This window comes from Oncorhynchus tshawytscha, linkage group LG26 (genome assembly GCF_018296145.1).
Source record: "Oncorhynchus tshawytscha isolate Ot180627B linkage group LG26, Otsh_v2.0, whole genome shotgun sequence".
Lineage (NCBI taxonomy): Eukaryota > Metazoa > Chordata > Actinopteri > Salmoniformes > Salmonidae > Oncorhynchus > Oncorhynchus tshawytscha.
The window spans coordinates 9,550,648-9,569,466 of NC_056454.1; the positions used below are offsets into that span (position 1 = coordinate 9,550,648).

Consider the following 18,819-nt stretch of genomic DNA (forward strand, 5'->3'; position numbering starts at 1 on the left):
TCATGATTGAATGAGCCAGTCAGTGAGGGGGAAAGGGGGGAAATGAAAAAAGAGAGAGAGCGAGAATATGAACCCATATGAGGGGAGAGAGTGAGAAAGAGAATAAAAACAATATGAGGGAGAGAAAGTGAGAGAGAGAAAATAGACAGAACGGTGAGAGCAGTGTGGAGCAGAAGACAAGGGAGGCTGACAGGGAGCAAGAGGAAGAAATGAGAGTGAAAATGAGAAGAGAGAGAGAGAGAGAAAAAAAGAAGAGAGAAAGTCGACTGTGATGAATGGCTATAGGAAAGAGGGAACAGGGTGACGGGGTGGTCTGTCACCAATGCTCTCAGAGGGCCTAACACAGACAGATAGGTGCAGTGGTCAGTGCATGCATTCCATTCCATTCCATTCCAATCCAGACCATACCATACCATAACTCTCCAGCTCCTCTCTCCGAATTTATATTTGCGGTTTGAGCCCATATAGTGTACTACTTTTGACCAGGAACTTTAGGGCTCTGGTTAAAACTAGTGTGCACTATATAATGAATATGGTGCCATTTGGGACATATCCCTGATGTTGATGGAGGATAGTTACAACAACAGATGCAAAAGACACAGAGTGTTTCTAAAAAATATATTTTCAGGTCATTCCGGTTCAACAGCTGAACTGGACATTCAAGGGAATTTTGCAATTGAGTTGACATTTTACAATTACACTTTGGGATTGACTGGGAAGGAAATTAATTTGACCCCGATTGTAAGGCTGCGTGCACATCCGGTCCGGTCTCCTCAGTCCTTTACTATGGCACCTGGAGCAGGTTAGAACTGGAGTGGAGAGACCCTACAGTCTGGGTCTAAAGCTTGATATCTGGAGTACTTGAAATTCAGTCTTCCTTTCTAAAACCACAGCTGGAGAGAGACACAGACTGACAGAGAGAGAGTTAATAGCCTAAAATGAACCAACCGCTCAAATAAATTAAGAAACTGTTGCACACTTCTAAAAATGCATCCTTACAAAAAGGGGCTTGGGTTAAGGTGGTGGACGTGGCAGGGGTAGCTGAATTTCAGAGAACATTTTAGAGGCCCCCATATTGGCGGTGTAGAGACATTTTTGCATTTTTAAGACAACTTCCTGCAATTTGACACATTTCTTTATGGATCTGAGAGAAATGTTTGCAGTTTTATAGCTAATTTCCAGCAATTCTACACTTTTTAGCATGTAGTTGAGATAAACATTTGCAGTTTCAAAGCTAATTTCCTGCAATTCTATGCATTTTGGCATGGCTAATGCTGTGTTCTTTTGCTCAAAATCTATAGTCCTAAATGTGTTGTTTTTGGAATGATCAATTCCCCATGACTCAAACTTTTATTTTGGTGATTGTCAGTTATCAAAGATGTTATTAAATAATATCCATGATCTTTTATACATACACTACCTGTCAAAGGTTTTAGAACACCTACTCATTCAAGGGTTTTTCTGTATGTTTACTATTTTCTACATTGTAGAATAATAGTGAAGACATAAAAACTATGAAATAACACATGGAATCATGCAGTAACCAAAAAAGTGTTAAACAAATCAAAATATATTTTATATTTGAAATTCTTCAAAAAGCCATCCTTTGTCTTAATGACAGATTTGCAAACGCTTGGCATTCTGTGCCTTCTTAAAAGTTAATTTGTGGAATTTCTTTCCTTCTTAATGCATTTGAGCCAATCAATTGTGTTGTGACAACGTAGGGGGATATACAGAAGATAGCCCTATTTGGTAAAAGACCAAGTCCATATTATGGCAAGAACAGCTCAAATAAGCAAAGAGAAATGACCTTTGTCCCCATGTGCAGTTTCAAACCGTAGTCTGGCTTTTTATGGTGGTTTTGGAGCAGTGGCTTCTTCCTTGCTGAGCAGCCTTTCAGGTTATGTCGATATAGGACCCGTTTTACTGTGGATATAGATACTTTTGTACCTGTTTGCTCCAGCATCTTCACAAGGACCTTTGCTGTTGTTCTGGGATTGATTTGCACTTTTTGCACCAAAGTACGTTCATCTCTAAGAGACAGAATGCGTCTCCTTTCTTATCGGTATGACAGCTGCGTGGTCCCATGGTGTTTATACTTGCGTACTATTGATAGATGAACGTGGTACCTCCAGGCGTTTGGAAATTGCTCCCAAGGATGAACCAGACTTGTGGAGGTCTACATTTTTCCCCCTGAGCTCTTGGCACTGAGTTTGAAGGTAGGCCTTGAAATACAACCACAGGTACACCTCCAATTAACTCAAATGAAGTCAATTAGCCTATCAGAAGCTTCTAAAGCCATGACATAATTGTCTGGAATTTACCAAGCTGTTTAAAGGCACAGTCAACTTAGTGTATGTAAACTTCTGACTCACCTCACTGGAATTGTGATACAGTAGATTATAAGTGAATTGTTGGAAAAATTACTTGTGTCATGCACAAAGTAGATGTCCTAACCGACTTGCCAAAACTATAGTTTGTTAACAAGACATTTGTGGAGTGGTTGAAAAACTAGCTTTAAAGACTCCAACCTAAGTGTATGTAAAATTCCAACTTCAACTCTATGTGATATTGGATAGGCATTAGGCAAAATGTTTCTAGATTCTCTACAATGTATTTTCACATATCAAACCATGGCAGATCAGTGATTACTTTGAGAAGGAAAGGAAGTTTTTAATAATTAGATGTGAACCAGACAGGGCTTTTGTAATGTCCGAGCCCATCTTTTTTTCTTTGCTCTCCAGTTTTTTTCTGTCCTGTTTCCTGGTGGCGGTACCCAGGTAATGCACCATAATGGGGTACACGTGTGGGGCCACCAGCGGCCTAATGGACTGGGGTCCTCGCGGACAGGGAGGCCTTTCTTTTTGCCTGATTGAAACTGATGGGCCGGGGAATGGGAGGAGAGGAGCGTGGCCGCCTAACATCGCCCCTGCCGTGCCCCCTTCACAGACACACACCGTGCCTCCAAACAAATCTCCATCTCAGACTCCATTATTCATTTGGTTTCTTTAATACTGTACCCCCACGCAAATCTCCATCTCAGACTCCATTATTCAATTTGATTTTTCTAATGACCAATAACTGGTTGGAATTAGATTGCCAAGACCAATTTCACTTCAGTATGAGCAGACTTCTCCGTGTCTTTAGGAGTCTCTGTTACAAGCTCCGGGTGCCAGCTGGATATTCGGATCTTACTAAGTGTCCCATAGAGACGGAGCAGAAATGAATATCCCTCATCATTCTCAGTGATGTAAGGATTTTTTAAAAAAGGTTGAAAATTCAACACTGTAGCTACGTTTAGTTTTGCAACATTCCCATATGCAAGACAAGACAATAAGAGGATACCATAATTCAAACACGTGATGCACGGGACAGAAGTTATAGTTGACGGCAGAAAATAAACAGTACTGCAAATCAAATCAAATTTTATTTGTCACATACAGCAGATGTTAATGCGAGTGTAGCGAAATGCTTGTGCTTCTAGTTCCGACAATGCAGTAATAACCAACAAGTAATCTAACCTAACAATTCCAAAACTACTACCTTATACACACAAGTGTAAGGGGATAAAGAATATGTACATAAAGATATATGAATGAGTGATGGTACAGAGCAGCATAGGCAAGATGCAGTAGATGGTATCGAGTACAGTATATACATATGAGATGAGTATGTAAACAAAGTGGCATAGTTAAAGTGGCTAGTGATACATGTATTACATAAGGATGCAGTAGATGATATAGAGTACAGTATATACGTATACATATGAGATGAATAATGTAGGGCCTGTAAACATTATATTAGGTAGCATTGTTTAAAGTGGCTAGTGATATATTTTACATCATTTCCCATCAATTCCCATTATTAAAGTGGCTGGAGTTGAGTCAGTGTGTTGGCAGCAGCCACTCAATGTTAATGGTGGCTGTTTAACAGTCTGATGGCCTTGAGATAGAAGCTGTTTTTCAGTCTCTCGGTCCCAGCTTTGATGCACCTGTACTGACCTCGCCTTCTGGATGATAGCGGGGTGAACAGGCAGTGGCTCGGGTGGTTGTTGTCCTTGATGATCTTTATGGCCTTCCTGTGACATCGGGTGGTGTAGGTGTCCTGGAGGACAGGTAGTTTGCCCCCGGTGATGCGTTGTGCAGACCTCACTACCCTCTGGAGAGCCTTACGGTTGTGGGCGGAACAGTTGCCGTACCAGGCGGTGATATAGCCCGACAGGATGCTCTCGATTGTGCATCTGTAGAAGTTTGTGAGTGCTTTTGGTGATAAGCCAAATTTCTTCAGCCTCCTGAGGTTGAAGAGGCGCTGCTGCGCCTTCTTCACGATGCTGTCTGTGTGGGTGGACCAATTCAGTTTGTCTGTGATGTGTACGCCGAGGAACTTAAAACTTACTACCCTCTCCACTACTGTTCCATCGATGTGGATAGGGGGTTGTTCCCTCTGCTGTTTCCTGAAGTCCACAATCATCTCCTTAGTTTTGTTGACATTGAGTGTGAGGTTATTTTCCTGACACCACACTCCGAGGGCCCTCACCTCCTCCCTGTAGGCCGTCTCGTCGTTGTTGGTAATCAAGCCTACCACTGTTGTGTCGTCCGCAAACTTGATGATTGAGTTAGAGGCGTGCGTGGCCACGCAGTCGTGGGTGAACAGGGAGTACAGGAGAGGGCTCAGAACGCACCCTTGTGGGCCCCAGTGTTGAGGATCAGCGGGGTGGAGATGTTGTTGCCTACCCTCACCACCTGGGGGCGGCCAGTCAGGAAGTCCAGTACCCAGTTGCACAGGGCGGGGTCGAGACCCAGGGTCTCGAGCTTGATGACGAGCTTGGAGGGCAATATGGTGTTAAATGCCGAGCTGTAGTCGATGAACAGCATTCTCACATAGGTATTCCTCTTGTCCAGATGGGTTAAGGCAGTGTGCAGTGTGGTTGAGATTGCATCGTCTGTGGACCTATTTGGGCGGTAAGCAAATTGGAGTGGGTCTAGGGTGTCAGGTAGGGTAGAGGTGATATGATCCTTGACTAGTCTCTCAAAGCACTTCATGATGACGGAAGTGAGTGCTACGGGGCGGTAGTCGTTTAGCTCAGTTACCTTAGCTTTCTTGGGAACAGGAACATTGGTGGCCCTCTTGAAGCATGTGGGAACAACAGACTGGGATAGGGATTGATTGAATATGTCCGTAAACACACCAGCCAGCTGGTCTGCGCATGCTCTGAGGGCGCGGCTGGGGATGCCATCTGGGCCTGCAGCCTTGCGAGGGTTGACACGTTTAAATGTTTTCCTCACGTCGGCTGCAGTGAAGGAGAGTCCGCATGTTTTAGTTGCGGGCCGTGTCAGTGGCACTGTATGGTCCTCAAAGCGGGCAAAAAAGTTATTTAGTCTGCCTGGGAGCAAGACATCCTGGTCCGTGACGGGGCTGGTTTTCTTTTTGTAATCCCTGATTGACTGTAGACCCTGCCACATACCTCTTGTGTCTGAGCCGTTGAATTGAGATTCTACTTTGTCTCTATACTGACGCTTAGCTTGTTTGATTGCCTTGCGGGGGGAATAGTTACACTGTTTGTATTCCGTCATGTTTCCGGTCACCTTGCCCTGATTAAAAGCAGTGGTTTGCGTTTTCAGTTTCACGCGAATGCTGCCATCAATCCACGGTTTCTGGTTTGGGAATGTTTTAATCGTTGCTATGGGAACGACATCTTCAACGCACGTTCTAATGAACTCGCTCACCGAATCAGCGTATTCGTCAATGTTGTTGTCTGACGCAATACGAAACATATCCCAGTCCACGTGATGGAAGCAGTCTTGGAGTGTGGAATCAGATTGGTCGGACCAGCGTTGAACAGACCTCAGCACGGGAGCTTCTTGTTTTAGTTTCTGTCTGTAGGCAGGGATCAACAAAATGGAGTCGTGGTCAGCTTTCCTGAAAGGAGAGCGGGGCAGGGCCTTATATGCGTTGCGGAAGTTGGAATAGCAATGATCCAAGGCATGATACTTCATAGGGATGCTTAGTCATCTGGCAAAACAGACATGGCTAAAATGTTGTCAGGTACCTCGCTCAAGAGGGAATAATGCAGTATCAATCACTTCCCCGCATTTGTGGACTTGGTGTATGCCTTAAAGATTACACACCTGGGCTGTGGTGTAAATTATTATTTATTTATTTATTTAAACTTTTTTTTTTTTAAACTAGGCAAGTCAGTTAAGAACAAATTCTTATTTACAATGAAGGCCTACCAAAAGGCAAAAGGCCTCCTGCGGGGACGGGGGCCTGGGATTAAAAAATAATCATAAATACAATAGAAAAATTTGACAAAACACACATCACAAGCGAAACACAACACTATATAAAGAGAGACCTAGACAACAACATAGCAAGGCAGCAACACATGACAACACAGCATGGTAGCAACACAACATGGTAGCAGCACAAAACATGGTACAAACATTATTGGGCACAGACAACAGCACAAAGGGCAAGAAGGTAGAGGCAACAATACATCACAGAAAGCAGCCACAACTGTCAGTAAGAGTGTCCATGATTGAGTCTTTGAATGAAGAGATTGAGATACAACTGTCCAGTTTGAGTGTTTGTTGCAGCTCGTTCCAGTCGCTAGCTGCAGCGAACTGAAAAGAGGACCGACCCAGGGATGTGTGTGCTTTAGGGACCTTTAACAGAATGTGAATGGCAGAATGGGTGCTGTACGTGGAGGATGAGGGCTGCAGTAGATCTCTCAAATAAGGGGAGTGAGGCCTAAGAGGGTTTTTATAAATAAGCATCAATCAGTGGGTCTTGCGGCGGGTATACAGAGATGACCAGTTTACAGAGGAGTATAGAGTGCAGTGATGTGTCCTATAAGGAGCATTGGAGAAAAACCTGACGGCCAAATCGTAAAGAACATCTAGCAGCTCGAGAGCTCCCTTACCTGCCAATTTATAAATTATGTCTCCGTAATCTAGCATGGGTAGGATGCTAGATTATCTGAATCAGGGTTAGTTTGGCAGCTGGGACGAAAGAGGATAAATTACGATAGAGGAAACCAAGTCCAGATTTAACTTTAGCCTGCAGCTTTGATATGTGCTGAGAGAAGGACAGTGCACCGTCTAGCCATACTCCCAAGTACTTGTATGAGGTGACTACCTCAAGCTCTAAGCCCTCAAGAGGTAGTAAACCCACTTGTGGGGAGAGGGGCATTCTTCTTCCCAAACCACATGACATTTGTTTTGGAGGTGTTCAGAACAAGGTTAAGGGTAGAGACATCTTGTTGGACAGGAAGAAAGCTTATAAAACTGTATCATCTGCATATAAATGGATGAGAGAGCTTCCTACTGCCTGAGCTATGTTGTTGATGTAAATTGAGAAGAGCGTGGGGCCTAGGTTAGAGCCTTGGGGTACTCCCTTGGTGACAGGCGGAGGCTGAGACAGCAGATTTTCTGACATTATACACTGCACTCTTTGAGAGAGGTAGATAGCAAACCAGCCCAAAGACCCCTCAGAGACACCAATACTCCTTAGCAGGCCCACAAGAATGGAATGGTCTACCATATCAAAAGCTTTGCCAAGTCAATAAAAATAGCAGCACAATATTGCTTAGAATCAAGGGCAATGGTGACCTTGAGGACTTTTAAGGTTGCAGTGACACATCCATAACCTGAGCGGAAACCAGATTGCATACCAGAAAGAATAGTATAGACATAAAGAAAGCCAGTCAGTCAGTTGATTATTGACAATTTTTCCAACACTTTTGATAAACAGGGCAAAATAGAAACAGGCCTATAACAGTTAGGATCAGCTTGATCTCTCCCTTTAAATAAAGGAAGAAATGTGGCTGCCTTCCAAGCAATATGAACCTCCCCAGAAAGGAGAGACAGGTTAAAAAGGTTGGAGATAGGCTTGGCGATAATAGGGGCAGCAACCTTAAAGAAGAAAGGGTCTAAACCATCTGACCCAGATGTTTTTTTAGGGTCAAGTTTAAGGAGCTCCTTTAGCACCTTGGCTGCCTGCAGGGAGACACTTTGTAGTGGCGCAGGGGAAAAAGAGGGAGAAGCATCAGGAATAGTCACATTAGAAGGGGTGGGAGATGAGGAAATGTTAGCCGGGCAAGGAGGCATGGCTGAGTCAAACAGGGATCCTGACTTAATGAAGTGGTGATTAAAGAGCTCAGCCATGTGCTTCTTGTCAGTAACAACCACATCATCAACATTAAGGGACATGGGCAGCTGTGAGGAGGGAGGCTTATTCTCCAGGTCTTTAACCATTTTCCAGAACTTTTTGGGATTAGACCCACAGAGAGAGAACTGTTCCTTAAAGTAAGTCACTTTGGCCTTCCGGGTAGCCTGAGTTCACTTATTTCTCATTTGCCTGAACGAGAGCCAGTCAGCCTGAGTATGCGTGTGCCAAGCCTCTCGCCAAATGCAATTATTGAGGTAGAGTATCTCTGCAAGATCACGGTCGAACCAGGGGCTGAATAAACCTGTTTTTAATTCTCATTTTCTTATGGGGGTGTGTTTGTTAACAATACTACTGAAAATATCAAAAAAGAAGGTCCAAGCGTCTTCGACAGAGGGGGATCAAGCTGATTCGATACCATTTTACAAAGGTCAGTTCATGAAGGAAGGCTTGCTCATTAAAGTTTTTTAGCAAGCCTCTATGACAAATCAGGATAGGTTGTTTCACTGAGAAGCCATTACGAACACATGCTGTAAAACAGTTATCACTAAGGTCATTACAGAAGACACCAGACTGATATCTATCAGGATTATTTGTGTGGATAACATCAAGGAGAGTAGCCTTTTCTGGGTGTTTGGAGTCATACCTTGTGGGATTGGTAATAATCTGAGAAAGATTTAGGGAATCCCATTGCTTTAGGACTTGGTCAGGTGGTTTAAGCATGTCCCAGTGTAGGTCACCTAGCAGGACAAATTCAGACTTGGTGTAACGGGCCAGGAGAGAGTTTAGGGCAGGTAGGGTACAGGCCGGTGCAGATGGAGGACGATAGCACCCAGCGACAGTTAACAAAGAGCCATTTGAAAGTTTAATGCTTAAAACCAGGAAATCAAATTGTTTGGGGACAGACTTGGTGGAGACAACCAATCACTGAAGGTGATCCTTGGTAAAGATTGACACTCCCCCACCTTTGGAAGATCTGTCTTGCCGAAAAAGGTTAGAACTAGAAAGATTAACATCAGTATTCAAAACACTCTTCCTTAACCACGCCTCAGTAATGACCAACACATTTGGATTGGAGCTGTGAATCCACTCTGTCAATTGATCAATTTTTGATAATAAGCTTCTAGTGTTAACGTGCAGAAAGCCCAGGCTTTTACGGGAGCAGAAATCAGTGAAGCAGATATCAGAGCACAATTGGGGCTAGCAACCGTAGATGGGCCAGGGTGTACGTGCACATTTCCAGATATCATCAACAGTAATACTATCAAGGTACGGCATAGTACAGGGAGAGCTCTGCAGTGCTGATTTATGACATCTGAATGTTCATCAGATGGCAACAAGATCATATTGTACAGCAATTTCATCAGGTTACATGAATACAAAGCCGGCGAGAGGTACTAAGTACTTATGTGAAAATACTTTAAAGTACTACTTTACTAAAAGTAAAGTACTAAAAGTCGTTTTGGGGGGTATCTGTACTTTACTTTAGCATTTATATGTTTGTCAACTTTTTCTTTTGCTTCACTACATTCCAAAAAAATTATGTACATTTTCCCTGACACTCAAAAATACTCATTACATTTGGTCGAATTCATGCACTTATCGAGTGAACATCCCTGGTCATCCTTACTGCCTCTGATCTGGTGGACTCACTAAATACAAATGCTTCGTTTGTAAATATGTCTGTGTTGGAGTGTGCCCCTGTCAATCGGTAAATTGTAAAAAAAGAAAAGAAAATGGTGCCACCTGGTTTGCTTAATATGAAGAAATTATTTATACTTTTACTTTTGATATTAAAGTACATTTAAAACCAAATACTTTTCTTTGGGTGACTTTCACTTTTACTTGAGTCATTTCTATTAAGGTACCTTTACTTTTACTGAAGTATGACAATTGGGTACTTTTCCCACCACTGTCTAGGACACAGGCCAACAGAGCTAATATAGGCGGTTCAATAAAAACATACTATTTCTCTCCCTCTCTTTCTCCCTCCTCCCTCTCTCTTCAAGGGCGCTGAGTGGTTGCCGCCGTCCCTTTCGCCTTTTCAGAGGAACCTGTAAAATCTGTGTGACAGCTATGATTTATGATATACGCACTGTGTGCCTGTGGGGGCAGGTGTGTAAGGTCTGATAGTTCTCCTTAGTTCTCCACGGACCATAGCCAGAGGTATCAGAGGTCACTGTTCAGTGACCCCAGTCACACACAGGAGAGACGGAGAGGGTGTGTGTGTGTGTGTGCCTAGGAGTGTGAGTTGGGCTGCATGACATGATGCAAGAATAAAAACCAGAAACTGGTCACAAAAAAGTTTACAACAAAGATGAACTAAGACATGCGCTGACAGTTGGTTAGAGGCAACGGGTCAGCTGCTGTGTGCATATGAGAGTGTGCATGAGAGTGTGTATGAATGTGTGTATGAGAGTGTGTATGGCCTCATTCTCTCACATCGTATTTTGAAGTGCTGCGGGCTGACCTGCTGGTATCAGCATAGTCTCTGCCTCTCTCTCTCTCCAACTATCTATTTCCATTGCCCTCCCTCTTTGCCCCCCCCCTTCCCATTTTCCTCGCCTCAATACCCCTGCTGCTCGCTGTGCACTGTACTTCATATTCAAGGCCGTGTCAGGCACTCCAGTATCCTCACGTTGGTGCGTGCATGTTTTTTTTTTTGCACGTGTGTGTGTAAACATGCACTTTCTACTTGTGCAGATGCACATGTGTTTGGAACGGGGAGTGTGTGTGTGTGTGTGTGTGTGTGTGTGTGTGTGTGTGTGTGTGTGTGTGTGAGAGAGAGGGGGTAGAGAAGTGGAATTTCACACCTCCTGCCTCCGTTATTACCAGGTTATGAGTTAATGTTGATGGACAGTTGGGAGCGGAGAGGGTCTCACTCTGAAAGGTCACAGACAGATAAGGCTTGTCTTGACAGTAGAGCGGGAACAGGAGAGAGAACGGGAGAGAGGGAGAGTCTGCAGCACGTTAAGGACAAGTGTGGGAGTGATGGGCGCAGGGTTACAGAGGGAGGGAGAGAGAGAAAAATGAATGTAGGGAGGGAACAGAGAGAGACAGACAAAGAGTTGAGATGGATAAAGTGAGGTGGGAAGAGAGATGGGAGCAAAGTAGAGGGAAGAGGGAGGGAAGAAAGGAAGACAACCAGACAAGTAAAGAATAGAGTTTCAGCTTCCCCTTATACTTAAGCTCTTGTCCTCAAATTGTCACTAGTTGCTTTTAGTGTGCATATACGAATGAATGCAACACATAGCCATAGCATCATTATAGCCCTAGCAGCCATACAATGCTTGTAAATGAGTTATTGTACCATCCACACACATTATGATACCTTGGGCTGGGAATTGCCAGGGACCTCACGATACGTATATGTAGTGCGATTCTCATGATTCTATGTGTATAGCGATTCAACGCTGTGATTTCATTGAGATTCCACGGTCCAAACATAATTGCTCACCATACGTCTGCTGCAGAGGGACAAGAGACATAAAAGTGCCGAAAACAAATTGTCTCCCTATCTAAAAAGAAGATGGAGAACAATCTAATGAAGGAAAAATACTGGAATTTTGGTGCAGGTACAGCCAACTAGCGCAAAAATAATATTGCAATATCGTCAAAAGGATACGATATACCATCAAAAATACCCCCCCCATCACTAATGCTGGCCCACGTCCATGGGAAATGAGGCATACTGTAGGTAGCGGCGTTGACACCTAAGAGCCGACCAACCCTCCTCAGAGTCACAGAAACGGCGTCCTCCCTGGCTGAACACACGTTAGCGCTGCTCCGGCAACACGGCTTCCTCCTCTATCACAGGCTGACAACCATTAGCCGAATGCTAATCGGGGCTAATTACACACTGTTCACTCCTAGACAGCGTGACCCAGCTAATTTCTTATCATGACAGAGTGTTTGCATTGTGGGGCCCCCGGCGACGAGATTACGTTAACAAAAGGCAAAAGTCAACTTGGTGTCTTAATAAGTGCTTTGGCGTTCGGTTTTCAATGAATAAATGTCAAATAAGGTCTCTTTTCCGACTGTTGTTGTTGGATGCTGTTTGATGTTGTTCGATATTGTGTCTGCCAAGGCTAGAGCAGACTTTTCCTGCAGCAGCCAATTCGTTGCTGCTTTGTGACTGTATTGAGGTAGTAGCTGTCATTTGTGATTTCCAGACAGAAACACTTTCCTGAATGCTTTGTTAATTCGCTGTCATTGAGTGCAGTGCCTTGAGTGCAGTGGAAATCGGAAACCCTGTTAATCTAGCATGGAAGCCCTTTAAATCTATAATGCGTTTGCTTACTTCGATTCAAAGACTCTATTCAGATCCTTTTCTCAATCTTAATATCCTTTCAAAAGCATTGGAGGTCTCTGATAGCTAACCTCTTTGTAATTTGCTGTTGGAGTAGGTGGGGTGTTGTATAAGAACTCTCACAGAAAAAGGCTGAATCGTTTCTGGCTAACAGAACTGAATGAAACAGCCTGTTCTCCTAAGCAATGGATCCACAGAGTGGAGACACGGCATATCTCCCTCCCACTCCATCTCCAAAAGCTCATTTTGAAGATTCTGCAGGCTCTGCACAAAACCCTGGGTCCCATTTTCCATATTTCATGTACGGACCATTGGAGAGGCATTGCCTTATGAGTGTCCTCCTCGCTGCAATGTATTGTGGGGGCGATACATTGACGCTTCCTCTGTTGGAAAATGTGCTGTTGTGTAGTGTTCCTAGACTCAATTGAAAGTAGCCATGCGACTAAGTGGTTTGCAATGGATGAAGCCATTCACATGTCTAGTATATGGTCAATGTCACTGACACACACCGATCAGCCAAAAATATGAGCAAAAGGCACTGTTGATGTTTTCAATTCAGCAACTTTGCTCATCTTTGGGAAATGTGAATGAAGCTCACAGAAGAGTGCAAACACCTGACTGTTGCCTCCTCAATTAATGTAAACCTCTGCGAGGCTAACTGGCTGGGTAGCTGGTCTGACAGAGCTGGCATTAGCCACTAACTGACAGGTTAACTGGTCTGACAGACAGAAAGGCTGGGAACAGCCCAGGCCACGCCATCAGTTAGTGTTAACGTAGCGTAGCTGTTGATCACCAAGAAGGCAAACACAATGGCCTAACACACTCTGGGGACTCATCATGGCTTCCGCTCACTGAGGGAATTATTGCCAGCTGTGATGGGGTTAGCGGAATAGCATTACCCAAATGTCACCCTTAAGCCTTCTCCTCTCTGGGGTTAGTGCAAAGTGGTGCTGTCATTTCCAGAGCGATAACGAGGAAGAGATGGAGACGGACACCAGCGAAGCTGACAGACAAAAAGTCTGTCTTAAGTTTTGGTTGTTTGCGACTCGCGCGGCTAAAACGCAACTTCAGCAGTGGCGGGTTTACTCGGATGAACAGGCTCGGGTTTGACAATTCGCAGTGGGAGTGGGTGGGTGGGGGCAGGCAGGAGTTGCGGGATATATCAAAGCAAATAGCTGACATCCCTAATACCGCTACTGAGAGGGAGCATCTAAAAAATTACTACTTCCCCGGCCTGTTGGGCTAATCCCTAGAGCAGGGGAGAAGCTTAGAGTCCCAGAGGAGCCAAGTCAGTCTACTTCACTTACAGAGAGAGAAGTCTCACTCACACACAGAGGTCTATCTTACTCTCCGAGACAGAGGAGGCCACCTTATTCACAAAGAGAGGGTTCTGTATCACTCACAGGGATAGTCCTGTCTCACTCACAGAGAGATAGGCCTGTCTCACCCAAAGAGAGATAGGCCTGTCTCACCCACAGAGAGATAGGCCTGTCTCACCCACAGAGAGATAGGCCTGTCTCACCCACAGAGAGATAGGCCTGTCTCACCCACAGAGAGATAGGCCTGTCTCACCCACAGAGAGATAGGCCTGTCTCACTTACAGAGAGGTCTGTCTCATTCCCAGATAGAGAGCTCGGTGTCATTCACACAGAGATTGGTCTTTCTTACTCACAGAGAGATAGGTCTGTCTAACTACAGAGAGGTACGTCTTTCTCACAGAAAAGCCTCTCAGTAACAGAGCGATAAGTGTGTCTCACTCACAGAGAGTGTTGGGATTGGTTACTTGAAATTGAGAGAAAAAAATCTCAAAATCGCACTGTTTGTTTGACTGTCGGAGGGAGCAAGGCGAGCCACGCGCGCTCTACCAAAGATAGGCTACTTACTAACTCAGGTTTGATCACTAGTTTCTCTTTTCATCTGTGGCGCTGCTTTCCTGTGCTAGTCTACAAGTGCTGCGCTATGGGCTGCTTAATTAGCCATATTACAGTGGATTCTGAAATTATTCATACCCCTTGAACTTAATTCCACATTTTGTTGTCTTACAGCCTGAATTCAAAACGGATTAGATAGATTTATTTCTCACCCATCTACACACAATACCCCATAATGACAAAGTGGCAACATGTTTTTATTAATTTTAACACATTTATTGAAAATTAAATACAGAAATATCTCATTTACATAAGTATTCACTGTAGAAGCATCTTTGGCAGCGATTACAGCTGTGAGTCTTTCTGGGTAAGTCGCTAACATGCTGACCACACCGCCGTGTTGTGAGCGTGAGCGTTGCAAAATAAATGTACGCATACATGTTATTCAATCATTTTATCCAAACTGTTTGCACGCGTCAACGAGCATCTGCGTAGCCAACCCGGATGTTCTAGCCGTGTCTGAATCCTGGCTTAGGAAGGACACCAAAAATCCTGAAATTTCCATCCCTAACTATATCATTATCTGACAAGATAGAACTGACAAAGGGGGTGGAGTTGCAATCTATTGCAGAGATAGCCTGCAGAGTTCTGTCCTGTCTGTGCCCAAGCAATCCGAGCTTCTTCTTTTAAAAATCCACCTTTCCAGAAACAAGTCTCTCACTGTTGACGCTTGTTATAGACCCCGTTCAGCCCCCAGCTGTGCCCTGGACACCATATGTGAATTGATTGCCACCCCATCTATCTTCAGAGTTCGAACTGTTAGGTGACCTAAACTGGGACTTGCTTAACACCCCGGCCGTCCTAAAATCTAAGATAGATTCCCTCAATCTCACACAAATTATCAAGGAACCTACCAGGTACAACCCAACATCCGTAACCATGGGCACCCTCTTAGATATCATCCAGACCAACTTGCCCTCTAAATACACCTCTGCTGTCTTCATCCAGGATCTCAGCGATCACTGCCTCATTGCCTGCGTGTGTAATGGGTCCGCGGTCAAACGACCACCCCTCATCACTGTCAAACGCTTCCTAAAACACTTCCGCAAGCAGGCCTTTCTAATTGACCTGGCCGGGGTATCCTGGAAGGATATTGACCTCATCCCATCAGTAGAGGATGCCTGTTTGCTCTTCAAAAGTGCTTTCCTCTCCATATTAAATAAGTATGCCCAATTCAAATGTTGAACTAAGAACAGATATAGCCCTTGGTTCACCCCAGACTTGACTGCCCTTGACCAGCACAAAAACATCCTGTGGCGTTCTGCATCAGCATCGAATAGCCCCCGCGATATGCAACTCTTCAGGGATGTCAGGAACCAATATACTTAGGAAAGCTAAGGCTAGCTTTTTCAAACAGAAATTTGCTTCCTGTGGCACTAATTCCAAAATGTTTTGGGACACTGTAAAGTCCATGGAGAATAAGAGCTCCTCCTCCCAGCTGCCCACTGCACTGAGGATAGGAAACACTGTCCCCACTGATAAATCTACGATAATCGAGAATTTCAATATGCATTTTTCACGCCTGGCCATGCTTTCCACCTGGCTACCCCTACCCCGGCAAACACCTCAGCACCCGCTGCAGCAACTTTCAACCCCCCCCACCCCCCTGCTTCTCCTACAGCGAAATCCAAACAGCTGATGTTCCGAAAGAGCTGCAAAATCTGGATCCCTGCAAATCAGCTGGGCTAGACAATCTGGACCCTCTATGCCGAAATTGTTGCAACCCCTATTACCAGCCTATTCAACCTTTCTTTCATATTGTCTGAGATCCCCAAAGATTGACAAGCTGCCGCAGTCATCCCTCTCTTCAAAGTGGGAGACATCTTAGACCCAAATTGTTATAGACCTATATCCATCCTGCCCTGGCTTTCTAAAATCTTCGAAAGCCAAGTTAATGAACAGATCACCGACTCTGTCGAAAGCATTCCTATTGGCAGACTTAATAGCCTTGGCTTCTCAAATGACTGCCTCGCCTGGTTTACTAACTAATTCTCAGATAGAGTTCAGTGTGTCAAATCGGAGAGCCTGTTGTCTGGACCTCTGGCAGTCTCTATGGGGGCGCCACAGGGTTCAATTCTCGGGCCGACTCTTTTCTCTGTATATATCAATGATGTCGCTCTTGCTGCAGGTGATTCTCTGATCCACCTCTATGCAGACGACACCATTCTGTATACATCTGGCCCTTCTTTGGACACTGTGCTAACAAACCTCCAAACGAGCTTCAACGACATACAACACTCCTTCCGTAGCCTCCAACTGCTCTTAAATGCTAGTAAAACTAGCAACCGATTGCTGCCCGCACTCTTCCACCCGACGAGCATCACTACTCTGGACGGTTCTGACCTAGAATATGTGGACAACTACAAATACGTAGGTGTCTGGTTAGACTGTAAACTCTCCAGAAACACGTTAAGCATCTCCAATCCAAAATTAAATCTAGAATCGGCTTCCTATTTCGCAACAAAGCCTGCTTCACTCATGCCGCCAAACATACCCTTGTAAAACTGACTATCCTACCAATCCTTGACTTGGGCGATGTCATTTACAAAATAGCCCCCAACACTCTACTCAGCAAACTGGATGTAGTCTATCACAGTGCCATCCGTTTTATCACCAAAGCCCCATATATATTCATCGCCAAACACACTGGCTTCAGGACATCTATAAGCCTTGGCTAGGTAAAGCCCAGCCTTATATCAGCTCACCGGTCACCATAGCAACACCCACTCGTAGCACGCGCTCCAGCAGGTATATTGCATTGGTCATCTCCAAAGGCAACACTTCCTTTGGCCGCCTTTCCTTCCAGTTCTCTGCTGCCAATGACTGGAACGAATTGCAAAAATCTCTGAAGTTGGAGTCTTACATCTCCCTCTCTAACTTTAAGCATCAGCTGACAGATCAGCTTACCGATCACTGTACCTGTACACAGCCAATCTGTAAATAGCGCACCCAACTACCTCATCCCCATATTATTACTTACCCTCTTTCTCTTTTGCACCCCAGTAGCTCTACTTGAACATCATCATCTACACATCTATCACTCCATTGTTAATGCTAAATTGTAATTATTTTCACCTCTAAGGCCTATTTATTGCCTACCTCCCTACTCTTCTACATTTGCACACACTGTACATAGATCTTTCTAATTTTTTTTTTTTTTTTACATTGTTTTATTTGTTACAGTTATTGACTGTACATTTGTTCATGTGTAACTCTGTTGTTTTTGTCGCACTGCTATGCTTTATCTTGGCCATGTCGCAGTTGTAAATGAGAACTTGTTCTCAACTGTCCTACCTGGTTAAATAAAGGTGAAATAGATAAATAAAAATTACAAAATTGTAGTGGAACCACTGCTAGACCAAGAGACACTACTACAGGATGATTCAAAGTAAGTAATAAAAACAAAGGTAATTGTGCAATACACACACACACACACGCTCACAAATGCACATCTCACACAAACTACAAAGAAAAGGTGGATACCTTGGCGCTCGCTGCGCTTCTTGCGCCTCCTCTTGAACCTCCTGCGGATGAGGCAGTAGTAGGAGCCCAGGCTCTGAGGGCCAGTGCTGAACAGGGCCATGCTGTTCTGTCCTTCACCGGCTACCACACTGCTCTCCTGCCCTGGAAACGCTCCCTACTGGCCCTCTAGATTCTAGCCATGTGGTGGAACGCTTACTACCCTCAACCTCCCTCTCGCAGTCTCTCTTTTCTTTCTTTCTTGGTTTCTGTCGCCCTCCACCTAGTTGGAGGGGAGCAGATAGAGAGTGTGTGGGAGGGAAGTGGATGTTCTCAAAGGAGAGGACTGGTGCGGTTCCTCAGAGAGTTGTAGAACGTCACAAGGAGTTGGTCCTATATTTCTCTCTCGCTCTTTCTTTTCCACTCCTTCTCTCCAGGCAGAAGAGGCAGCTTGCTCCCGCCAGCTCGGTGCTTCTATAGCATCTCACTGACACGTCACACTGTCCCTCAACCTATCACAGGCTGCCTCTGGCTCGTTGCCTGGCCTCTACCTGTTCACACACACATTGGACAAAACACATGCGCACTGACACATGTACTGTATGTGCACACGCACACGCACACACACAAAGCCGGACAGACTTGCGTGCGCACTAGCATGCACACACACGGACAAACATGCATGCTTAAAATGTAGGCTACACACACACTATCACACACTCAAACACAGTCACACTACTGTAAACACACTCATAAACGACTAACTACAAGTGATCTCATTTCTCAAAACACACACTCAAGCAGTAAAACAGCTGAGCCCAAGGTACTTGTCCTGCAATAATAACACACCTTTGAGGTGAAATATCTCACATGTCACGAGATGAGTGTATAAACTCTTAACAGGCTCAGGCGTAACTAAATAAGACAAGTCACAATACTGCAGCACAGGGCTCT

The 18,819-nt window shown here is 44.6% G+C and overlaps 1 protein-coding gene across 3 annotated transcripts in view; it reads right to left on the reverse strand.

Annotated features, from left to right (window-relative positions):
* Positions 1 to 18,819, reverse strand: part of adarb1b (adenosine deaminase RNA specific B1b) — a 171,570-nt gene that overhangs the window by 32,819 nt on the left and 119,932 nt on the right. The window contains exon 1 of one of the 3 annotated variants that reach the window (XM_024388771.2): positions 17,890 to 18,503. The exons of 1 other annotated variant lie outside the window; for it this stretch is intronic. In XM_024388771.2, coding sequence (XP_024244539.1) covers positions 17,890 to 17,989 — 100 coding nt within the window. In that variant the 5' untranslated portion in view covers positions 17,990 to 18,503. Of the gene's footprint in view, positions 1 to 17,889; positions 18,504 to 18,819 lie in introns of those variants that run through there. One more of the 3 variants, XM_024388770.2, reaches the window with a different exon arrangement.